Source organism: Armigeres subalbatus, chromosome 3 (assembly GCF_024139115.2).
Source record: "Armigeres subalbatus isolate Guangzhou_Male chromosome 3, GZ_Asu_2, whole genome shotgun sequence".
Taxonomy (NCBI): Eukaryota; Metazoa; Arthropoda; class Insecta; order Diptera; family Culicidae; genus Armigeres; species Armigeres subalbatus.
The window spans coordinates 374,632,757-374,654,690 of NC_085141.1; the positions used below are offsets into that span (position 1 = coordinate 374,632,757).

Consider the following 21,934-nt stretch of genomic DNA (forward strand, 5'->3'; position numbering starts at 1 on the left):
GAAAGTTGAATTGAATGAATGCAGTGTAAATAGCTTATTATAAATTCTTGCTAAAACCAGTGTTTTAAGGAGAGATAGCCGGAGAAATCGTTGAGAAACGTAGAAATTCCGAAGATTTGCCTGTAAGTAAAGAAAAATATGTAATTAGTTACTGAAATACAAACAAAATTATATAGCTTACAGAACACTTCCCAGTAGCATTATACTGCCCGAACCGTTAGTTTACGCTAGTTTGTACAGTGATCAGCTTGTAAGTAAACCTGAAAAAGAAAAGAAAATTGTAATTATTTAAGTTTTAAATTGCTAGGAAAGTGCAGTAGAAGAAAAGGAAGAAGTCGAAACGGATTTGCAATTGTAAGGAAGAAGGGCACTATAAGAGTGGGTATTATATAGCAAATAATGTATGCGCATTAGGGCAGTTCAAATTTCGAAAATGTTCGAAAATTCCAACTCCCATATGTCTATTAGCATCATTTTGATAATATAGGAGTCCTGACAAAATTTCAGGCAATTCGGTGGCCATTTAGGGGTGGCGCGAAGTCAATTTATGTTTATATGGAAATTTGTATGGGAAAAACGTAAAATTTATTCAAGTATCCCTACAGCTGTCAAATCGTGATGAATGCAAATAAACATCCCCAACCTCCCTTTTTGGAATCTATATAAATGAGACCTCCGGATAACACATTAGTTATAAGTGTATTGAACGGTTCTATTGACAGTGTAAATATGGGATAAATGGCTAAAATGGTGTAATTAGCCTCAACGTAGCAGTGAAAATAAAAATCAAAATTAATGAGTTACCCACTGGTTGAGCTCAAATAGACTCTAAAAATGGAGGTTGGGGATGTTTATTTGAATTCATCACGATTTAAGAGTTGTAGGGAGATTTGAATAAATTTCGAGTTTTTCCCATACAAATTTCCATATAAACATAAATTGACTTCGCGCCACCCCTAAATGGCCACCGAATTGCCTGAAATTTTGCCAGGACTCCTATATTATCAAAATGATGCTAATAGACATATGGGAGTTGGAATTTTCGAACATTTTTGAAATTTGAACTGCCCTAATGCGCATGAAATAATAAAAAAAAACTCATTTCAGTTTTTGAGCTGCTGCAAAGACCAGCTGCTACAAGAAGTTAGTGGAACTTATTTAGTTCATCCGAACAAACTCAAAAATCTTATATTGAGTTACGGATACCCTCACCACAATGAGCGAATCCAAGATGGACTTCACCACGACACCCTGCGAAGCTTGTGGAGAACTTTCAACGCAGGACGAGGAGATGATCGGGTGTGACAGCTGCGAGCATTGGTTCCACTCGCGCTGCGTGGAAGTTACGGCGGCGGCAAAGAAGGACAAGAAATGGTTCTGTCCGGAAGGTGTCTGCCAAGCGGTTTCCCAAGCATATCAGAAGCAGAAGAAAAGTTCCCGTTCAAGAAAGGCCCCAGAAGATTCGGATCGGGCAAGTGTGAAATCCAACGAGCCTCTATTACCGGCCTTGCCTTCGTCTGTGGAAGAAAGGATCAGAGCCATGGATGCGGAGAAGAAGCGCCTGGAAGAGGAAATGGACGCAGAGCGTCTGATACGCGAGAAGGAGTTGGAGATCAAGAATGCTTTGAAGGAACGAAGAATGGTCATGGAGCGCGAGCTGCGAGAAAAGGAGCTACAACAGGATCGAGAGCTTCGCGAGAAGGAGATTGAAGAGAAGAACCTTCACTTCCAAAGGGAGCTGCAGGAGAAGAAGGAACATCTAAGCCGCATTCTAATGATGGTGCAAGCCCATCAGGAACAGATGTCTTCTGTGGAACGGAAGTTGAAGGAAGCGGAAACAGACAATGGCCGAAAGAAGACGGAAGTGGATCCGCGAGAAGGTTTTTCTGGAGGAGTTGGCCTAAAGGTAACGCCATTACGTCATCCGGCCATTGGTAAGCTAACGGAAGCTAACCTGAAGCTGTATGCACAGAAATCCGAAGACGTCGAAGATAATAATTCAGAAAGTAGTGAAAGCGATGCGGAAAATGAAAGGGAAAGCAACGTGACAACCCCAAACGGGCTGGAGCAGCCGCGACAAGGACCGAGCAAGGCTCAATTGGCCGCTCTTCTTCGGAGCTTATCAGGCGTCCAACGAAGCTTGCGGATATTCAGACGTGGAGAACTTGGTGAGACTTCAAGACTGCTTGAAGGGACCGGCGCTTGAATCGGTTCGTGGCCAACTTATCTTCCCAAAATCTGTTCCACGCATAATCGCAAAGCTACGTCAGTTTTACGGACGTCCGGAGCAGGTACTTCAGAACCATCTGGAAAAGGTTCGCAAACTGGAACCACCCAGGGCCGACAAACTGGCGAGTTTCATACCGTTCGGAAACGCCGTGGAACAGTTGTGCGAGCACTTGGAAGCAGCAGATCTCACTCTCCACTTGGTTAACCCGATCCTTATCCAAGATCTAGTTAACAAACTTCCGGACGGAGAAAAACGGCAATGGGTCCACTACAAGCGGAAGAAGAATGCAGCGACACTTCGAACGTTTACCGATTTTCTGTCGGGCATTGTGACTGATGCCTGCGAAGCGAACGTCAACATCGAGTATAAGTCGGACACGAAAGTGGTAGTAGGAGTAGGCGGAAGAAATAGACCGAAGGAAAAAGCGGCGGTGTACAGTCATAGTGAGGTGATGTCTTCCGGTGTAAACGAGACCTACAGGAAGCAGCAGAAGCCATGCAAGGTATGTCAGCGCTCGGACCATCGACTGCGGTTCTGTCAGGACTTCAAGGACTTATCCCATGCAGATCGGATGAAGGTCGTTGCCAGGTGGAAACTATGTCAGGTTTGTCCTAATGATCATGGGGGTCAGTGTCGCTTTAAGATTCGATGCAATATAGGTGACTGTAGGGAACCTCATAATCCTTTAATTCACCCAGTTGAGGGCGTAGTGGGCATGAGCGCGCACATTAGGTCGGGTCAGTCAGTTAGCTTCCGAATGGTTCCAGTAAAGGTGCATTCTGGGGGAAGGTCGATAACAGTCCTCGCATTCCTAGATGAAGGTGCCTCAGTAACCTTGATCGACAGCAAGCTTGCTGATCGTTTGGGGCTTGTAGGTGTACAAGAGAAGCTCACTATCAAGTGGACAGCTAATGTCTCAAAGGTAGAGAAGAGTTCTCGGCGTATGAATGTTTGGATTTCGGCAGTGAGTCCGCCGGGTAATGCGAAGATGTTGCTCCAAACGGTTCACACAGTCGAGAAGCTGATGCTGCCTCATCAAGCGTTGAATGCTGAAGAGCTGGCGATGGAGTATGAACACATACGGGACTTGGAAGTCACATCGTACGACGGTCGTCCAGGAATCCTAATAGGAGCAAACAACATCCACTCCTTTGCTCCGATGGAGGCAAAGATTGGCACAACAATCGAGCCGATTGCTGTCCGCTGCAAGCTTGGTTGGACCGTGTATGGGCCAAGACAAACCGATTCGGCGCTGAGAGGGAGCTATTTGGGATATCACCAGAACGTGTCAAACGAGGAAATCCACGAGCTACTGAAGAACCACTATGCATTAGAGGAATCGGTAGTAAATGTGCAGCAGGAGTCGCTTGAGGACAAGCGGGCTCGGTCGATACTGGAGCGGACTACAAGACGACTTAGTGGTCGATTTGAGACGGGACTTCTCTGGAAGACGGATGAGATTCACTTCCCGGATAGTTATCCAATGGCCCTGAAGCGAGCGACACATTTGGAGAGAAGGTTGGAAAGGAAGCCGGAATTATACCAGAAGGTTCGGAATCAGATCCAGGACTATTTGGATAAAGGCTATGCACATCTGGCGACGGAGGAGGAGATAGCCAATACACAGAGCGACAAGATTTGGTATCTTCCTCTGAACGTCGTTCTCAACCCGAAGAAACCCGGGAAGGTGCGACTAGTCTGGGACGCGGCAGCAACTGTTCAAGGAGTATCCCTAAATTCAATGTTGCTAAAGGGACCTGATCTACTTGTGCCACTAGTGTCGGTGATTATCGGTTTCCGGGAACGAAGGATTGCTTTCGGCGGAGACATCCGAGAGATGTATCACCAGTTGAAGATAGTTACGGATGACAAGCAAGCACAGCGCTTCCTCTTCAGAAACAGCAGCAGTGAGTCAGCGACAATTTACGTGATGGACATCGCGACGTTTGGTTCTACGTGATCTCCAGAATCAGCGCAGTACGTAAAGAATCGGAGCGTGGAGGAGTACGCAACTAAATTTCCGGAAGCGGCGGCAGCAATCATTCATCGACATTATGTCGATGATTGCTTTGACAGCGTTGACACGGTCGAAGAAGCGTTAGAACGAGTGCAACAAGTGAGCTTTGTTCACAAGCAAGCTGGTTTCGAGATTCGGAACTGGGTTTCGAACTCAGTGGAAGTACTTTCAGGCCTTGGAGAAGATAAACCCATGGAGCCGGTTCTATTCAACCAGGATAAGCAGTTGGGCAGCGAGCGCGTGCTTGGAATTACATGGGATCCAGAAATAGACGTGTTTGCGTTCACAATAATGCACCGGGAGAGTGTCAGAGCGTATTTGTACGATAGTAAGCGGCCAACGAAGCGAATAGTTTTGAGTTGCGTGATGGGATTTTTTGATCCACTTGGTTTGCTATCGCCATTCACTGTTCACGGTAAAATAATAATTCAGCAATTGTGGCGAAGCGGTTGCGAATGGGATCAACAGATTGGCGACGAGGAGTGGTGCAAGTGGAAGCAGTGGACGGATCTCCTCCCGGAGGTAGAAGCCCTTCAAATACCACGGTGCTACATGGTGACACAATATCGTCGTCGGTGGAATCTCTCGAGTCGCACATCTTTACGGATGCGAGCGAGCACGCCTACGGATGTGTTGCTTACCTGAGAGCGATCGTGAATGGGCAGATCCATTGCAGTCTGGTTATGTCCCGAGCGAAGGTAGCGCCACTCAAGCGGCAATCGATCCCCCGACTAGAGTTGATGGCCGCAGTGCTTGGGGCGAGGCTGAGTCAAACCATTCTAAGCTCACACTCTCTGCGGATCACTGTGTGGCCTGCTTCTGCCGAGCAAGCCGGCTGGTGTGCTGGTCGCGCGTCCGAGCTTGATGATTGCCCGATGAAGAGAGGGGCCGACTCATGGCCTGCTATTCACTGATCAATGATAACCAAAGATCCGTTATACGGAAGATGGTTGCATATCTGTCATCAATACACACTGAATGTGTAATACCCAATTTGCAATATATCTCACCCTCACATTCCCCTTCTACTCTCATTAAAAAAGAGAAAAAAAAATGCCTCACCTAGCAATTTCCATCAACAGTTTTTTTCTTTTTTCTTTTGTTCGAAATTCAGCATATCTTTACTATTCTGATTACAGTTGTAACTCATTTTCATACGCTAAGAAGCTAAGAATCTATCCTGTCATAGATTATTATTATTTATTCAGACTAAGGCCGAAGTGGCCTGTGCGGTATATAAGAGTCTCCTCCATTCGGCTCGATCCATGGCTACACGTCGCCAACCACGCAGTCTACGGAGGGTCCGCAAGTCATCTTCCACCTGATCGATCCACCTTGCCCGCTGCGCACCTCGCCTTCTTGTGCCCGTCGGATCGTTGTCGAGAACCATTTTCACCGGGTTACTGTCCGACATTCTGGCTACGTGCCCGGCCCATCGCAGTCGTCCGATTTTCGCGGTGTGAACGATGGATGGTTCTCCCAACAGCTGATGCAATTCGTGGTTCATTCGCCTCCTCCACGTACCGTCCGCCATCTGCACCCCACCATAGATGGTACGCAGCACTTTCCTTTCGAAAACTCCAAGTGCGCGTTGGTCCTCCACGAGCATCGTCCAGGTCTCGTGTCCGTAGAGGACTACCGGTCTTATGAGCGTTTTGTAGATTGTCAGTTTGGTACGGCGGCGAACTCTATTCGATCGGAGCGTCTTGCGGAGTCCAAAGTACGTACGATTTCCAGCCACTATGCGTCTCCGAATTTCTCTGCTGGTGTCATTTTCGGCAGTCACCAGTGAGCCCAAGTACACAAATTCTTCTACCACCTCGATTTCGTCACCACCGATGCAAACTCGCGGTGGGTGGCTCACATTGTCTTCTCTTGAACCTCTCCCTATCATGTACTTCGTCTTCGACGTGTTGATGACTAGTCCGATCCGCTTAGCTTCCCTCTTCAGTCTGATGTAAGCTTCCTCCATCTTCTCAAAGTTACGTGCCATAATATCTATGTCGTCGGCGAAACCAAATAGCTGGACGGACTTATTGAAAATTGTACCACTCGTGTTAATTCCTGCTCTTCGTATTACCCCTTCCAAAGCGATGTTGAATAGCAAACACGAAAGACCATCACCTTGCCGTAACCCTCTGCGAGTTTCGAAGGGACTCGAGAATGCCCCTGAAACTCGAACTACGCACATCACCCGATCCATCGTCGCCTTGATCAACCGTATCAGTTTATCCGGAAAACCGTGTTCGTGCATTAGCTGCCATAGCTGGTCCCGATCGATTGTATCATATGCGGCTTTGAAGTCGATAAATAGATGATGTGTGGGCACGTTGTATTCGCGGCATTTCTGCAGTACTTGACGAATGGCGAACACCTGGTCCGTGGTGGAGCATTCGCCCATAAAACCCGCCTGGTACTGCCCCACGAACTCCCTTGCAGTTGGTGCTAGTCGACGGCATAAAATTTGGGAGAGTACCTTGTAGGCGGCGTTCAGCAATGTGATTGCGCGGTAGTTGCTACATAGTCATAGATATCACATGGTAATTTCTTCAACCTGTGCACTTTTCATAAAAGTTCATAACTGTTTTTTTTGTTGTTAAAAAACCTAAATTGATCTGAAAACACTACTAAGCAAGCACAACAACAAAAAAATCATATTCAAGCGCATTTCTCAAGAGCTATTTAAGCTTCATAGATCTGCTTTCCTGTCTGCAACAAAACTATGTTGTCATTCGTATATCGTGACTATAAACGAATGGCATTCAATTCATATTTATATATTTTAATCTGTCCTCAAGCAATAGTTAAATTTATTTTTATTTACTTCTTTAAGTAATATTCATGTTTCAAACAAAAGTTTTTAATTTCATATATGTAAGTTCCACATTTAATTCGGTTTACCTAGTTCAATCGAAGTTAATTGCCTATTTCTGGGGATTAAACCACTCGACTTGAACATTAATTTACAATGTTGTGAAAACTCATATGTGAATATGTACATTATGTGGAAGATTACCTATCCGATAACAAAAACAAATATCCGAACACCAAATCCGAAAAAAAAACCAATTTATATGCATCCAATACTCCTAATATCATCATATTTAAACTTTTTTTTTCAATATTCAAAACATAACTTAGTTCGCTTTTTTCAATATATTCTGGGTAATACGCAAACCCAATATTCTAATATTCGAAAAACCTAGCGAAACTCAATTTTTACATCTAATAATCATATATGCATATTATCCATTTTTTTAAGCTTCGGTATTGTGAAATGTTTTATATTATGCATCTCGAGATTAAATAGAATACTTCTGCTGGTTGCTTCTCAGGTAATCGCAACGGTCACTAAACACAACAGAGTCAATGAAAATCTCACAAACCGTATGCACTTGCCATGATAAACACTCTCCATGTACTCAGTGACTCCGGTTGCCTCTCACTAATACAATCGAATACTGCTGTCATTTCGCGAAAAGCACGTGGTTTTGTTTTGAGCGGGAAAAATCTGCATATCTTTTAACACGGCGAATATCTTGACGTTTACCTTCGCAGTCGAGCCTGCGAGTGTAAGACCGCCGCAGCATTCTAGAAAAAGATAAGCGCGACAATATCCATAACCAATATAAAAGAATCAAATCCATTTTTTTTTTCAATTTAAAATCCAAACATAATACCCAAAGCCAATATTCAAATACAATATCCGATGCTAATGTATCATATTTAATACACAAATCCGTCCAAAACTCTTCCAGAGCACTTTTGACTTAGGAACTTTCAACTATTGCAATTCCAGATAAATTCTACTACAATTTGTTTCAAAATTGGTACCATCTCAAACGTAATATTCATCGACTCTTAAAAAAAAAAAACCAATCCTTCTTTAAACCATAGCCAGGGAATCAATATTCGAGCAATGCCTAACAATATACAATATACCCTTTGTCGTCAACAGAGTTTGTTACTGACAAACGCACCTCGCAACAAGCCTTTGTCAGAACCCAAACACAATATAGGACAAGAATCATTTGGCTTGCATGCTCTGATATTTCCGAAAATACGATGCTAATTTTGTAATCATAGTTAGATTCTCGAATATTTCCATAAAAGCAGAATCTATGGTAGCTTAAAACCGATATTTGCTGTAAAGATAATGCAAAATAACGGGATGAAAAGTTAGCAACAAAATTGTCTTCTTTTTTGTTGCTGACAAAATAATTCGGATCTTTGTCATTATTATCTTCGACAAAAACAAAGCTTTGTCGTTGGTTCTCTTTTATCGCTTGTTTCGTATGCGTACGAAAAACAACTCAAAACTACTGAATCCAGAGCTTTTTCAGTGTGAAATTGAAGAAAACAATGCATTTAATCTCCTCAATGCTCTTCCAGAGCGCCTTCAACATGACATGTCGAAACCGTAGAAAATAAAAGCATTCAATCTCAAGCTCTTCCAGAGCACCTCTTACATCACGTCGAAAACGATGATAAACAATGCATCTAATCCGTGGTCCTCTTCCAGTGCACCATCGACATCACAAGTCGAAACCGAAGAAAACAAAAAATCCAATCCGGTGCCCTTCCACAGCACCTTGGACATCACATTCCGAAACCGATGAAAAATAATGCATTCAATCCGGCGCTCTTCTAAAGCGCCTTCGACATCACAAGTCGAAACCGAAGAAATCAAAACATTCAATCCGGTGCCCTTCCAGAGCACCTTCGACATCACATGCCGAAACCGATGAAAATTAATGCATTCAAGCGCCTTCGACATCACAAGTCGAAACCGAAGAAATCAAAACATTCAATCCGGTGCCCTTCCAGAGCACCTTCGACATCACATGCCGAAACCGATGAAAAATAATGCATTCAATCCGGCGCTCTTCCAGAGCGCCTTCGACATCACAAGTCGAAACCGAAGAAATCAAAGCATTCAATCCGGTGCACCTTCGACATCACATGCCGAAACCGATGAAAAATAATGCATTCAATCTGGTGATCTTCCAGAGCGTCTTCGTTAATGAAGTTGAAAAACCGAGGCACAAAACAACACAATTAATACGCACTCACCTTTTAAGTCTCCAACCAAACAACTTACAAGGAGATAGCAAAATATCCACTTCCAACCAGGAACAACATGGCAGGATCGCCAAATGTGTGGCCTGCTTCTGCCGAGCAAGCCGGCTGGTGTGCTGGTCGCGCGTCCGTGCTTGATGATTGCCCGATGAAGAGAGGGGCCGACTCATGGCCTGCTATTCACTGATCAATGATAACCAAAGATCCGTTATACGGAAGATGGTTGCATATCTGTCATCAATACACACTGAATGTGTAATACCCAATTTGCAATATATCTCACCCTCACAATCACTAAAACTGTGCTGTGGACCGACTCAAGAACCGTATTATCCTGGCTGCGTTCTGATTCATATAAGTATAAGCAGTTCGTAGCATTCAGAGTGGGTGAAATTTTGGAATTGACGCGGTTGATGGATTGGCGGCGGATCCCGTCGAAGCAAAACATTGCGGATGTCCTCACCAAGTGGGGTCAAGGTCCTCCGCTACAAAACGACTCGGAGTGGAAGAATGGACCACAAATTCTCTACCAACCGGAGGAATTCTGGCCTTCTACAGGGCCGATTGATGCAACTGGAGAAGAGGCGCGAGGAATGATGCAGTTTCATGCTGTGGTGGATGCCGAATCGGTGTCTCGATGGGCAAAGCTGGTTAGGATCACTGCAACAGTGCTGCGTTTCATTGCCAACTGTCAGCGAAAGAAGAGTGGGTTACCAATCATGACATTGAAAGCCACACAGAATCAGCAGAGATTCCTCAAGGTAGGATATCGGAGCACGGTGGCGACACTCAAGAAGGAGGAGCTCCAAAAGGCAGAAATCGTCTTGTGGAAGCAAGTGCAATTTGACAGTTTTCCAGATGAAATGAGCGTGTTGACCAAAAATATTCAACTGGAGCCTGGTCAATCTATGGAGAAGATTTCGAAGTCCAGTCAACTGTATAAGCTATCGCCGGTGCTGGATGCCGAAGGTGTGTTACGGGTTCGTGGCAGACTTGAGAAAAATGAGGGCATTCCTTTCGATAAGCGGTTTCCGATTATTTTGGCCAGGAAATACGAAATCACGAGAAAGCTGATCATGCACTATCATGAGAAGTACGGCCATGCAAATCGAGAAACGGTTTTCAACGAGTTGCGGCAGAAGTTTTGGATAACGAATGCTAGAGCGGCGATTTTGAAAGCAACGAAAGAATGCGTGTGGTGTAGAGTGTATCGCTGCGTGCCTCAGGTTCCGATGATGGCACCGTTGCCGGTGCAACGAATTACATCTCACTTGCGTCCATTCAGCGCGGTGGGTGTCGATTACTTGGGGCCAGTGGAGGTCACAGTGGGCCGTAGGAAGGAGAAACGATGGATTGCCGTCTTCACGTGTATGGCGGTGAGAGCGGTACACTTGGAAGTGGTTCACAGTCTATCTACACAATCCTGTTTGATGGCTCTTCGACGTCTTTCTTGTAAGCGAGGAGCTCCGGAACAAATATTTTCGGATAACGCGACATGCTTCCGCGGAGCCGATGCAGTGATGGTGCGAACGATCAAGAACATCAACAAGGAGTGCGCTGAAAAAATGACAACAGCAGTAACAGCGTGGCATTTCAATCCTCCCGCAACACCTCACATGGGCGGTGTTTGGGAGCGGATGGTGCGGTCCGTAAAGGAGGCAATGCGTGCGTTGGACGATGGGCAGAAGTTGACGGATGAAATTCTCGCGACAACGCTGGCTGAAGCTGAAGACCTGATTAACACACGTCCATTAACATACATTCCTCAAGATTCAGTGGAAGTAGAAGCTATTACGCCGAACCACTTTCTCCGTGGGTCGGTGACGAATGCAGATATGCAAGTAGATGGTTCCGTAGACTTTGCAGAAGTGCTACGAAATACGTACAAACGGTCGCAGTATCTGGCAAATACGATGTGGGAGCGTTGGCTGAAAGAGTACTTGCCTACCTTGAACCATCGTCCAAAGTGGTTCGAAGAGCGAAAATCTTTAGAAGCTGGTGATTTGGTGTTCGTAGTCGACGGAAGAAACAGGAAGAACTGGGTGCGAGGAAGAGTGGAAAAGATAATCGAGGAGTCAGATGGACGTTTACGTCAAGCGGAGGTAAAAACAGATGGAAAGGTGCATAGGCGAGCAGTGGCGAATTTAGCGGTGTTAGAGGTTCTAGACGGTAAATCCGGAATCTCAGGTGAAGCTACCGGATGTTACGGGCTGGGGAATGTTCACACCGCTGAACAGTGCTAGGTCCGCAGTCGGTAAAATAGCCGAACCCTCTGCCAATATAATTTGCGCGATACGCAAACAGCGCTTCGCGCGATAGGCGAATATGGGAAAGGAACAAACAAAAACAAACCAGAAAGTTGAATTGAATGAATGCAGTGTAAATAGCTTATTATAAATTCTTGCTAAAACCAGTGTTTTAAGGAGAGATAGCCGGAGAAATCGTTGAGAAACGTAGAAATTCCGAAGATTTGCCTGTAAGTAAAGAAAAATATGTAATTAGTTACTGAAATACAAACAAAATTATATAGCTTACAGAACACTTCCCAGTAGCATTATACTGCCCGAACCGTTAGTTTACGCTAGTTTGTACGGTGATCAGCTTGTAAGTAAACCTGAAAAAGAAAAGAAAATTGTAATTATTTAAGTTTTAAATTGCTAGGAAAGTGCAGTAGAAGAAAAGGAAGAAGTCGAAACGGATTTGCAATTGTAAGGAAGAAGGGCACTATAAGAGTGGGTATTATATAGCAAATAATGTATGCGCATGAAATAATAAAAAAAACTCATTTCAGTTTTTGAGCTGCTGCAAAGCCCAGCTGCTACAAGAAGTTAGTGGAACTTATTTAGTTCATCCGAACAACTCTCTTAGTGTAGCCGGGTGACACTGACTCGAAACGGCGAGTGGCCTAGTCATTGGTTGTCTTCCATCCCCCAAAACCATGGCGGGCCTTGTAGCACGCTGTCCAATCCTGCCACCAAGCTTTGCCTGCTGGGTGGGAGTAGGCTTAAATGCCCTTTCCTGACTTGCGCTGATCTGGCTCTGAACACGTAAGTGTCAACCCTTGCATAACCATGGGATCACTAAAGGCGACTACTCCAGTAGTATTCGACGGCAGCCACAAGGGGGACCCATTTACAATGAGTGAAGCAAAACAGAATAATTCTTTTGACGATGCGTTAAGCATGGAGGTGGTAAACTTTTTTGCCAAGGGGGGTTTGGTAAGATCTCCTCCCAGGGAGGCGGAGAGCGAAGTGACGGAGGCAGCAACTAGCAGCACCGGAGTCTCCCCAGCAGTGATGGGATATAGCCGTCAGCACGCTCGGCGGGCCAATACCCGGAATGCGGGTGGTCGCCGAGCAACTCGATGATATCTCAAGGATGCAACGTGCCCGCACTGAGGATGAAAGAGTGGACCGCCGTGAAGTGTTTCGAGCTGCGAAACTGACCTTTAACAAGGCCATCAAGAGCAGTAAGAGAGCGAGTTTCGACAACCTAAGCGAAGAAGCCAACGCAAATCCGTGGGGTGACGCCTACAGGATAGTGATGGTGTGACGGCAAGAAACGCCAATAATTACTGAGGCATCTTTCATACGTTGCGTTAGAGGCCCTGCTATATTCTGCCCACTGCCCACAGAAGTTGGAACTAGCTTGGCCGTTCCAACTGGAGCCGTCAAGAAGTCAGGAAAGCCGCCCGGCAGTAAAGCAAGCTCACGTAAGACGAAAAAGACAGATGTCAGCAAAGCAGTAAGTGGTACCTCTAGTGCTAGAGCCCAACTCGCCTTAGAATTAGAAGTTTTAAATGAACAACAGCAGCTAGAACAATCTCAGCTCGAAGAAGAGAAGCAAATTAGAGCTAGGCAGATCGTTGAGGTGAAAAAGCTTAGAGATCGCGAGTTAGAGATAGAGTCTAGGAAGTTGGCAGAGGAAAAAGCGTTTCTTGATAAGAAAATAACCGACGAACTAAAATTCCGTAGAGAGCAAATGGCTATCAAGAAAAGTTCCCTTGAAGAGAAAGCTAAACTTATTCGCGAGCACTCGCAGCGTGGTAGTAGTCGAGCGTCGGAGATTAGTCAAAGTGTCCCGGAGATTAGTGAGAAGGTGAACAAGTGGTTAGAAAATGCAAATCATAAGCTAGAAGTGCATCAAAGAATTCTGTCAGCCCCCGTGGCGAACGAAATGCTGGCAGATAGTTTCAATAACCTCAGTTTGGTGCAGCAAAACGGTGAACGACAAATAGAAAACATGCGGAACGGTGATTCGCGTGGATTTCATCCGGACCACTCTGCGGAGGGTGTACGAGCTGTTCCGGAGAATAAGAACACAAGCGGGCTTCATGAGCAATCGTGGCCGTGTCGCCGACAGGAACGTGATGATGAAGAAGAGTCTTTCGTGTATGATCATCAAGCGGAAATGGGCCCAACGAACCGCCAACTTGCTGCTCGTCAAGTTATGGGCAAAGATCTTCCAGTCTTTTCCGGTGCACCTGAAGAATGGCCTATCTGGATCAGCAACTTTAATATATCAACTACTACATGCGGGTTCTCTCAGGATGAAAATCTTATGCGGCTTCAGCGTTGTCTTAAGAGACCCGCTTTGGAAATGGTACGTGGAAGGCTCCTAACACCTGCTAATGTACCACATGTTATTAAAACGTTGCAATTACGCTATGGACGTCCGGAAACATTAGTACGGGCGCTTACGGAGAAAGTTCGACAAGTCCCCTCACCAAAGATGGAAAACTTGGAGAGCATCATTGACTTCGGCATGGTTGTCGATAATCTAGTAGAACACCTGAAAACGGCGAAACTCCACGCACATCTGATGAACCCCTCTCTTCTTCATGAGCTAGTCGGTAAACTGCCGGTCGACTATAGAATGAAGTGGGCAGCATACAAAGGTACAAGGGTGGAGGTGGGCCTAAGAATATTCGGAGCATTCATGAATTCCATTGTGGAGCTTGCATTTGACGTGACGGATGAGCATCCAGTCACTAAATCATCTAAAATAGCTCAGAGGGAGCGTGGATTTGTACAGACCCATACAAAGACTTCATTCACAGATGGGAATGCGGCAAACAGTACCGACTACCGAGAAGAAAAAACGGCGAACAGAGTTTGTGCAGCTTGTGGAACGGAAGGTCATCGGCTTTACACTTGTGAGCGGTTCAAGTCACTTAACGTAGATGATAGGCTGAAGATCGTCAATCAAAACTCGTTGTGTAGAACTTGCTTGAATCAGCACGGGAGGTGGCCCTGCCGGACATGGCAAGGTTGCGGAATAGCGGGATGTCGATTGCGGCACCATACGCTGCTACATTCTACACTTCAAGTTACTTCAGCTGCATTCTCTACGAGCCATGTGGATAAAATGCAGTCTTCTGAGGGACCCTTGTTCAGAATATTGCCAGTTACGCTATGCGGACCGAGTGGATCGATCGATATATTCGCGTTTATCGATGAAGGCTCCCAGCTAACATTTCTGGAAGACGACGTAGCATCCAAATTAGGAATTTCAGAACCGAGCGAGCCGTTGCAATTACTGTGGACTGGAAACGTTACGCGAAGTGAATCAACATCTAGGCGATTGCTAGTGGACATAAAAGGGACCCAAGTAAACCAAAAATTTAAACTCTTTGACGCTCGAACGGTAAAAAAAATTGATGCTACCACCGCAATCTCTCCGCTATCAACCAATAACGTCCGCATACCCCTATCTTAGAGGGCTCCCGATTTCGAAAATGTTACTCCCAAGCTTCTGATCGGTCTTGACAACCTGAAACTCGCAATACCACTTAAAATCTGAGAAGGAGGTTGGGGCCACCCCATGGCAGCCAAATGTCGTCTTGGCTGGAGCATCTACGGATGCTCATCGAAAGGATTCGGATCGGTCACTTGTAGGTTTCATGTTGGAGGTTGGACCAATCAAGACCACGAGTTGAACCAAATCGTTAGAAACTACGTGTCCTTGGATAACGCTGGGATAACCTCCCCAATAGCACAATTGGAATTGGAAGACGAGAAACGTGCGCGAGAAGTACTCGATAGGACAACTCGAAGGGTACCAACCGGATTCGAAACTGGGCTCCTCTGGAAAACGGACAACGTGGAGATCCCGCAATACTACGGCATGGCCTACAGAAGACTATGTAGCCTCGAGAGGAAACTGTGTAAAGACGAACATCTGTACGAATGTGTGCGTAAAATAATCCGTGATTACGTGGAGAAACAATATGCACACGAAGCCACAGAGCATGAGCTTTCAACTACAAGGCCAGAAAAAAGTTGGTACCTTCCAATTGGGGTAGTCATCAATCCTAAGAAGAACAAGGTTCGGCTGATCATGGATGCAAGAGCAACAGTGGATGGTGTATCATTCAACTCTTTCCTATTGAGAGGGCCAGACATGCTAACGTCGCTACCAGCAGTTCTGAGCCATTTTCGCAAGTTCCAATACGCCATAGCAGCCGACATAAAGGAAATGTTCCATCGCATCAAGATTCGAGAAGAGGACCGACAATTCCAACGGTTCCTATGGCGAGATCGCCCGGAACTGAAGCCTTCGACGTTCGTGATGGATGTAGCGATCTTTGAATCTACCTGTTCACCAAGCTCAGCACAATATGTCAAAAATCTCAATGCACCAGAGTTCGTGAACATGTACCCAAAGGCAACGGATGCAATTATTCGTCATCATTATGTCGACGACTATCTTGACAGCTTTGGCTCGATGGTGGAAGGCATCCTGGTCGGGCGATAAGTCAAGGAGATCCATGCAAGAGGAGGGTTCGAAATACGCAATTTTCTTTCAAATAAGTGTGAGATCGCAAATAGTATCGGATCTCAATCAACGTCTATGGAAAAGGTGGTTCAAACAGGAATGGACGAGTATTCCCAATCTGTTCTGGGAATGAAATGGATACCAGCTAGTGATTCTTTTACTTTTTCATTTGAGGCACGAGAGAATCTACAGAACGTTTTATCCGATGCCCACATTCCAACAAAACGGGAAGTGCTTCGGGTCGTCATGAGTCTCTTCGACCCGCTAGGCCTGATCCCGTTCTTCTTAATCCACGGAAGGATCCTTATGCAAGATGTATGGGCATCTGGCTTCGAATGGGACGACAACATCAGTGAAGATCTCAATGGACGATGGAAAATGTGGTGCGGACATCTTCAGCAATTAAACTTACTCCGTATCCCTCGCTGATATTTTGCCGGCGGTGAATCAGCAACATACTCTACGCTACAGGTCCATGTGTTTGTAGACGCTAGCGAATCCGCCTACGCAAGCGTAGTTTTCTTTCGCGTGGAAACACCAGCAGGTGCGGAAGCTACCCTAGTATCGGCAAAATCGAAAGTAGCACCCTTGAAAATGCTGTCCATTCCACGCTTAGAGCTCCAAGCCGCTGTTTTAGGTACGCGATTGATGAACAGTGCCATCGGCATGCATGGTATTCTCGTAACCAAACGTGTGCTCTGGACCGACTCTCGAACAGTATTGGCCTGGATTAACTCTGATCACCGCTAGTACCATCAATTCGTAGGCTGCCGTGTAGCGGAAATCTTATCATCGAAGCAAGTAAGTGAATGGCGGTGGATTCCCACTAAATCAAATGTAGCTGATCTCGCAACAAAGTGGGGATCGGGTCCCTGTCACCATCTCCCAACCCCTCGTGGAGCCAACTCGTTTTAGTAGCTGGGAGCGGCTCCATAGAACGATAGGATACGTTCATCGGTTTATCGACAACATCAAACGGAAAAGGCTCGGATACTCACTAGAATTAGGAACACTTACTAAACATGAACTGGTCACTGCGGAGCGAAGCCTTTGGAAGCAAGCACAAAACGAATATTATACTGCGGAAAAGAAACAACTAGACGAGAAGGGGTCTACTACTGTATACAGGACAAGTAAAATATATAAGCTGTGTCCGTTTATGGATAAGTCAGGATTATTGCGTATGCGAGGTCGCCTGGAGTTAGCTACACACGTGCCATACGAAGCAAAGTATCCAGTAATACTACCATAGCAATCTCCAATCACGGTTCTTCTGGTAGATTGGTATCATCGTCGATATAAACATGCAAATCGGGAAACAATTATCAACGAGATGAGACAGCGCGTTCAAATCCCAAAAATGCGCAAAAGTGTCAAAAACATGTATGTGGTGCCTAGTATGGAAAGCTGCCCCTAAGTCACCAGCAATGGCTCCGCTACCGAAGGTACGTCTCACCCCGTTTATTCGTCCCTTTACGTACGTTGGTGTAGACTACTTTGGTCCAATACTCGTGAAGCAAGGTCGTAGCAGATTTGAGATTTCTTAAGTGCACCTTGATAACAACAACGAGTATCTGCTTTCCTAAACTAATAACCTAAAATCTATATACGAACGGGTAAGGTAAACCGAATTGCCTATTAGAAAATAATTAATTATCCGCCGTGTACTTTACAACAGTCAACCTGCCAGATAAGAGAGGAATTGAATGAACTCAGATATTTACTGAAGATTTGTAAGTAATCACATTGTTTGAGCTAAGCATAAACCTAATCTCGAAATACATTCTAGTTAAAGTAAGCGTTAGCGTTGTTACGGTATACTTCGTAGATTGGACACTAGTGATACTCATGTTTCTTATGGAATCCTTATCCAGATTGCTATCGGAAATCAAGGTGGGAATTACCCTTGATTCCAATCTAAGATAAAAATTGCATAAGCATGAAGATTACTACTCCCGGCCACGCCCATCTTTACCGTAACTAGGGATAGGAAAGGAAATGTTGATGTAGAACTTACTTAACGAGAGGCCCCCGACTTGGCGAAATACATTCTAGTTAAAGTTGCCCTGAAACTACGGTTCCGCTGCTAAAAAATTCAGTCCGAACAGATGGCCAAGACTAAAGGGAGCTCTTAACCCTCCGAACGGTCCCCGAATAGTTTGGCGAGGATTATCGTGGTACTCTTCCTGTCCCTAGCCACAAGTCCTTGGCCACCTGCACCGCAAGGCAATATGGGTACGGCCGAAATGGTGGCTCCGGTGACGAACGAAGAGTTACTCGCGGTGCAAAATCCATGGTAACGCACAAAGCTCCAGGGCCTGATGGAGTTTCGAACAGCGCTCTCAAGGCAGCAATCATAGCGAACCCGAATTATAGATAGTGGAATATATAGATGAGCGAAGATAAATCCTCTGTCTCCAAACGAACTGTCAAACGCGTCTCCAAACGAGCATGACGTCACGATTTCAATGGAAACGTTAAGGGCTGTGACGTCATAGGCGCGTGTGCACGGGCAAAAAAAATTGACTCAGCCATGCTTTCGCTCATCTATAGATTCTACTATCTATAACCCGAACTATTAGCTATTAACTCGGTGGTAAAGACCGCCGAGATGGCGATCCAACAGAAAAGGCGAGGTATTCCCTAGCAGCACGTATATTCCACATAGGCTACTGCAACTCGTATGTGATCATATTTAGTTACAATAAAGTTTCTATAACTATTTTTGTCTGACTTGTGCTGCTAGGGTTCGATACTGTGCGTTAGTGACACTTGATGTGAAGAACGCATTCAACAGCGCAAGCTGGCATGCCATCGCGCTCTCGTTACACCGGATTAGCCTGCCGGTTGGCCTGTACCGGATTTCGGAAATCTATTTCCAGAATCGTGTATTATTAGACGAGACCGATGCCGGTCAGAGAAGCGTACCTATTACCGCAGAAGTTACGCAAGATTCAATACTGGGCCCGGTATTATGGAACCTTATGTATGACGGGGTTCTGAAGCTAAAGTTCCCTCCTGGTATTAAGATCGTCGGCTTCGCAGATGACGTAGCCTTGGAGGTCTCCGGGGAGTTAATTCCCGAGGTAGAACTGACCGCAGCACACGCGATCAGCACGGTGGAGGATTGGAAGAGCGCTAGAGGCCTGGAGCTTGCTCAACATAAGACGGAGGTGGTTATCGTAAACAACCGCAAGTCGGTTCAACATGCAGTGATTCACGTGGGTGAAGTCGCGATCGCATCAAAGCGGAGTTTGAAGCTCCTTGGGGTCGTAATAGACGACAAGCCTACCTTCGCCAGTCATGTTGACTATGCGTGCAAGAAGGCTTCGACTGATGTTGCGGCATTATCGAGGATGATGTCCAACAGTTCCAAGGTGTATGCCAGTCAGTAGACGTAGGCTACTGGCAGGCGTTGCCGTATCTTTTCGTAGGTACAGAGGCCCTTCCTGGGCGAACACTCTGGGGGTAACCAGTTATCTGCGGAAGCTGGAGAGCACGTGCCGCTTGATGAGTCTCAGAGTGATTTCTGCCTACCGCACGATATCACATGATGTAGCCTGCGTGATTGCGAGCATGATGCCAGTCGGGCTGGTTATCCGGAAAGACGAGGAATGTTTTGAGCTACGTGGCACGTGGGATTCAATGGTCTTCCGAATCAACCACGACTTCCATGATGTACCCAGCCGTGGTATCAACCCAATTATGTCTACCAAGTATATGTCATTCACTTGTTTCTTAAATCCAGGAACATAATGTATTTTAAGATCTACAAGTGCTGGAGATCTAGTGCTGAAGCTTGGATTAAATGATCAATCGCATCAATAATTCGGTAGACCTTTTAAACCCAACTTCAGTATTATTTGGAGATCTTACAGCATTTCATATACCTGGATTTGAAACGCAAATGAAAGACAAATACTCGGTAGACATAATTGGGTTGATATCGCGGCTGAGGACATGAACGTGGTTGATTCGGTAGACCATTTTAATCAATCTCCAGCACAATTTGTAGATTTGCAGATCTCTTGTCTTAACGGTTGGCGCAGCACACGCCGGACGAAAGAACATTCGCCCGTGGCGGGATGGCAGCGTATAAGTTGGTGGAGGCGCACAATCGATGGAGATGGTGGTGGGCAGAGTTTGCAGAAATTGCTCTCAATAGATAACGAACAACGATAAAAGAAAGGCAAAAATCTATACGAGTTTATCGCCCTTGTAATTATAAGTGTGAAAAAAAAAAACATAATCTGATAGACAGCGCTCATCGCTCATCGAAACTAGACCAAAAAATAAGTAAGCTAGGAGAAAAAAAGCTTAAAAATAATCGAAAGGAAGGTAGGTAAAACGTAAAACTAAAATTTGGCACATTTTGATGAAACATCTAAAATTTTGGCGAGGCAAAACGTCCTAGTGGGACTTGCCTACAATGTACTACGCGTCTCCACGCACTTCCCATACCAGAGTTCTGATTCGCCGACGCGTGGTGCGTTGTTCCTTAGGAGCTGCTAGCTGAAAGGCGTTTTTCCTCATGAGTTTTCCGGCAATAAAATATCACCACTTTTTGGAAATGTTAATATTATCAAGATGGTTGAGAATCTCTTGAGATGTTCTATAACATGAAAATCGTTACAGCTAAGACATTAAAGCAGTATTTGATTAGCTAGGGCACATTGCCCCCCTTCCCCTATGTGTATGGTTGCGGTGAAAGATGAACACATCTTGGAATCTGAATGAATATTCTTTCTTTGCTGATTATTTAACCCCGCGTTCCGGTACTTTTAACAGTTATACAACAACAGACATATCTCATATCTCGGGTCTCTCAGATTTCAATCGGTGCCTTTACGAGGAAAATTGTTGCACCCAGCCTTGGGTTGGTTATTTTCCTTCTACCATCATCATCTCTAATCCACGGACAACAGGTACGCGTTAGTCACAATAAAATGGTAAAAGTGTCGTGCGCTATTTTCGGATCGGGAGAAAAATGACGATATGGGTCGAAAATAGACTCACTTCTCTTCTTTATAGAAACCGCGCGAGTTGTTTATTTTGAAAATGCCTCCTTTTCGCTAACCACTTCACGGACCTAACCGTCGTCTAACGGTTCAAAAACGAAACCGACTCGGTGGTAAAGGTGGATGGATAATTTTATTCGCGATGAATAATATCTGTGCAAGCTTTCCCGTCTGCCGTCTGTGTGTATGGTTGCAATGTGTTTTCATGAGCGGTCAGATGCGGAAAATTACGTAAAAGCAATTTAAAACAGTTCTTCAAGAAACGCGGTAAATAATAATAGGGGAATGTGTTTCTCTGGTTGCTACATCTGTCATGTGTTAGCAAATTAAGATGCATTAGAGTGACAATTAAAATTCTACACTAATAAACTGTTAATTGTTTGGAGTTCAAACTTTGAACTTTCGAAGACATTAATTTTTAAGGCTTAGATACTTAGATTGTACGAGTATAGCCACCCTGCGGTGCACACTAACGTTTGAAGAATAATTTTCATTGGTATTCCACTAGCACGGGATTGCATTGACATTTGAAAGCTGTTAAACTGCTGCATTGTTATTATCCTGTCCTGGTAAGCAGCGAAAAAAAAACTTGGTGAAGGAAAGTGAAAATCCCAAGAGAATTTGTAGAAAGAGTTTTTGGTTAAATGAGAAAATTATTAAACCTAGCACATATAACCTAGTTTGCAGCTGTCGCTTGTTTACCTGTCGTCGTCTTGCTACGAAGCTCATCATCCCGAGAAGGTGAAAAGAGAACACCTCCGCAAATAAAAACAGCGACAATACTGAGCGAACGGGCGTTACTCATCGCAGTAG

At 45.1% G+C, this 21,934-nt stretch overlaps 2 protein-coding genes and 1 long non-coding RNA gene across 3 annotated transcripts; 2 read left to right on the forward strand and 1 right to left on the reverse strand.

Moving 5' to 3' along the window:
• Window positions 1-5,161, forward strand: LOC134222897 (uncharacterized). Its single transcript, XM_062702040.1, has 7 exons — window positions 1-122; window positions 177-250; window positions 308-378; window positions 1,108-2,087; window positions 2,155-4,137; window positions 4,198-4,635; window positions 4,680-5,161. The coding sequence occupies exons 4-7, from the start codon at window positions 1,217-1,219 to the stop codon at window positions 5,159-5,161; spliced, it is 3,774 nt and encodes a 1,257-aa protein (XP_062558024.1). The 5' UTR covers window positions 1-122; window positions 177-250; window positions 308-378; window positions 1,108-1,216.
• A 4,578-nt stretch (window positions 5,162-9,739) lies between these two features.
• LOC134222898 (uncharacterized) lies at window positions 9,740-11,318 on the forward strand. The gene is made up of 2 exons (XM_062702041.1): window positions 9,740-11,241; window positions 11,294-11,318. The coding sequence occupies exons 1-2, from the start codon at window positions 9,740-9,742 to the stop codon at window positions 11,316-11,318; spliced, it is 1,527 nt and encodes a 508-aa protein (XP_062558025.1).
• Window positions 11,319-11,445: 127 nt separating this feature from the next.
• Window positions 11,446-21,220, reverse strand: LOC134223667 (uncharacterized). Its single transcript, XR_009982665.1, has 3 exons — window positions 21,120-21,220; window positions 11,862-11,940; window positions 11,446-11,800 (listed from the first exon to the last, which is right to left on the reverse strand). It is a non-coding gene; the product is annotated as an uncharacterized LOC134223667 (long non-coding RNA).
• Between the last annotated feature and the right edge of the window lie 714 nt (window positions 21,221-21,934).

Excerpts from the sequence above, each read along its gene's own strand:
- LOC134222897 (XM_062702040.1), top strand. The coding sequence starts at position 1,217 with ATGAGCGAATCCAAGATGGACTTCACCACGACACCCTGCGAAGCTTGT. Across the intron at positions 4,138-4,197 it reads CCTCTTCAGAAACAGCAGCA|AATCAGCGCAGTACGTAAAG; the intron begins GTGAGTCAGCGA and ends CGTGATCTCCAG. Across the intron at positions 4,636-4,679 it reads GGGATTTTTTGATCCACTTG|CAATTGTGGCGAAGCGGTTG; the intron begins GTTTGCTATCGC and ends ATAATAATTCAG.
- LOC134222898 (XM_062702041.1), top strand. The coding sequence starts at position 9,740 with ATGGATTGGCGGCGGATCCCGTCGAAGCAAAACATTGCGGATGTCCTC. Across the intron at positions 11,242-11,293 it reads CAGTATCTGGCAAATACGAT|TGGTTCGAAGAGCGAAAATC; the intron begins GTGGGAGCGTTG and ends CATCGTCCAAAG.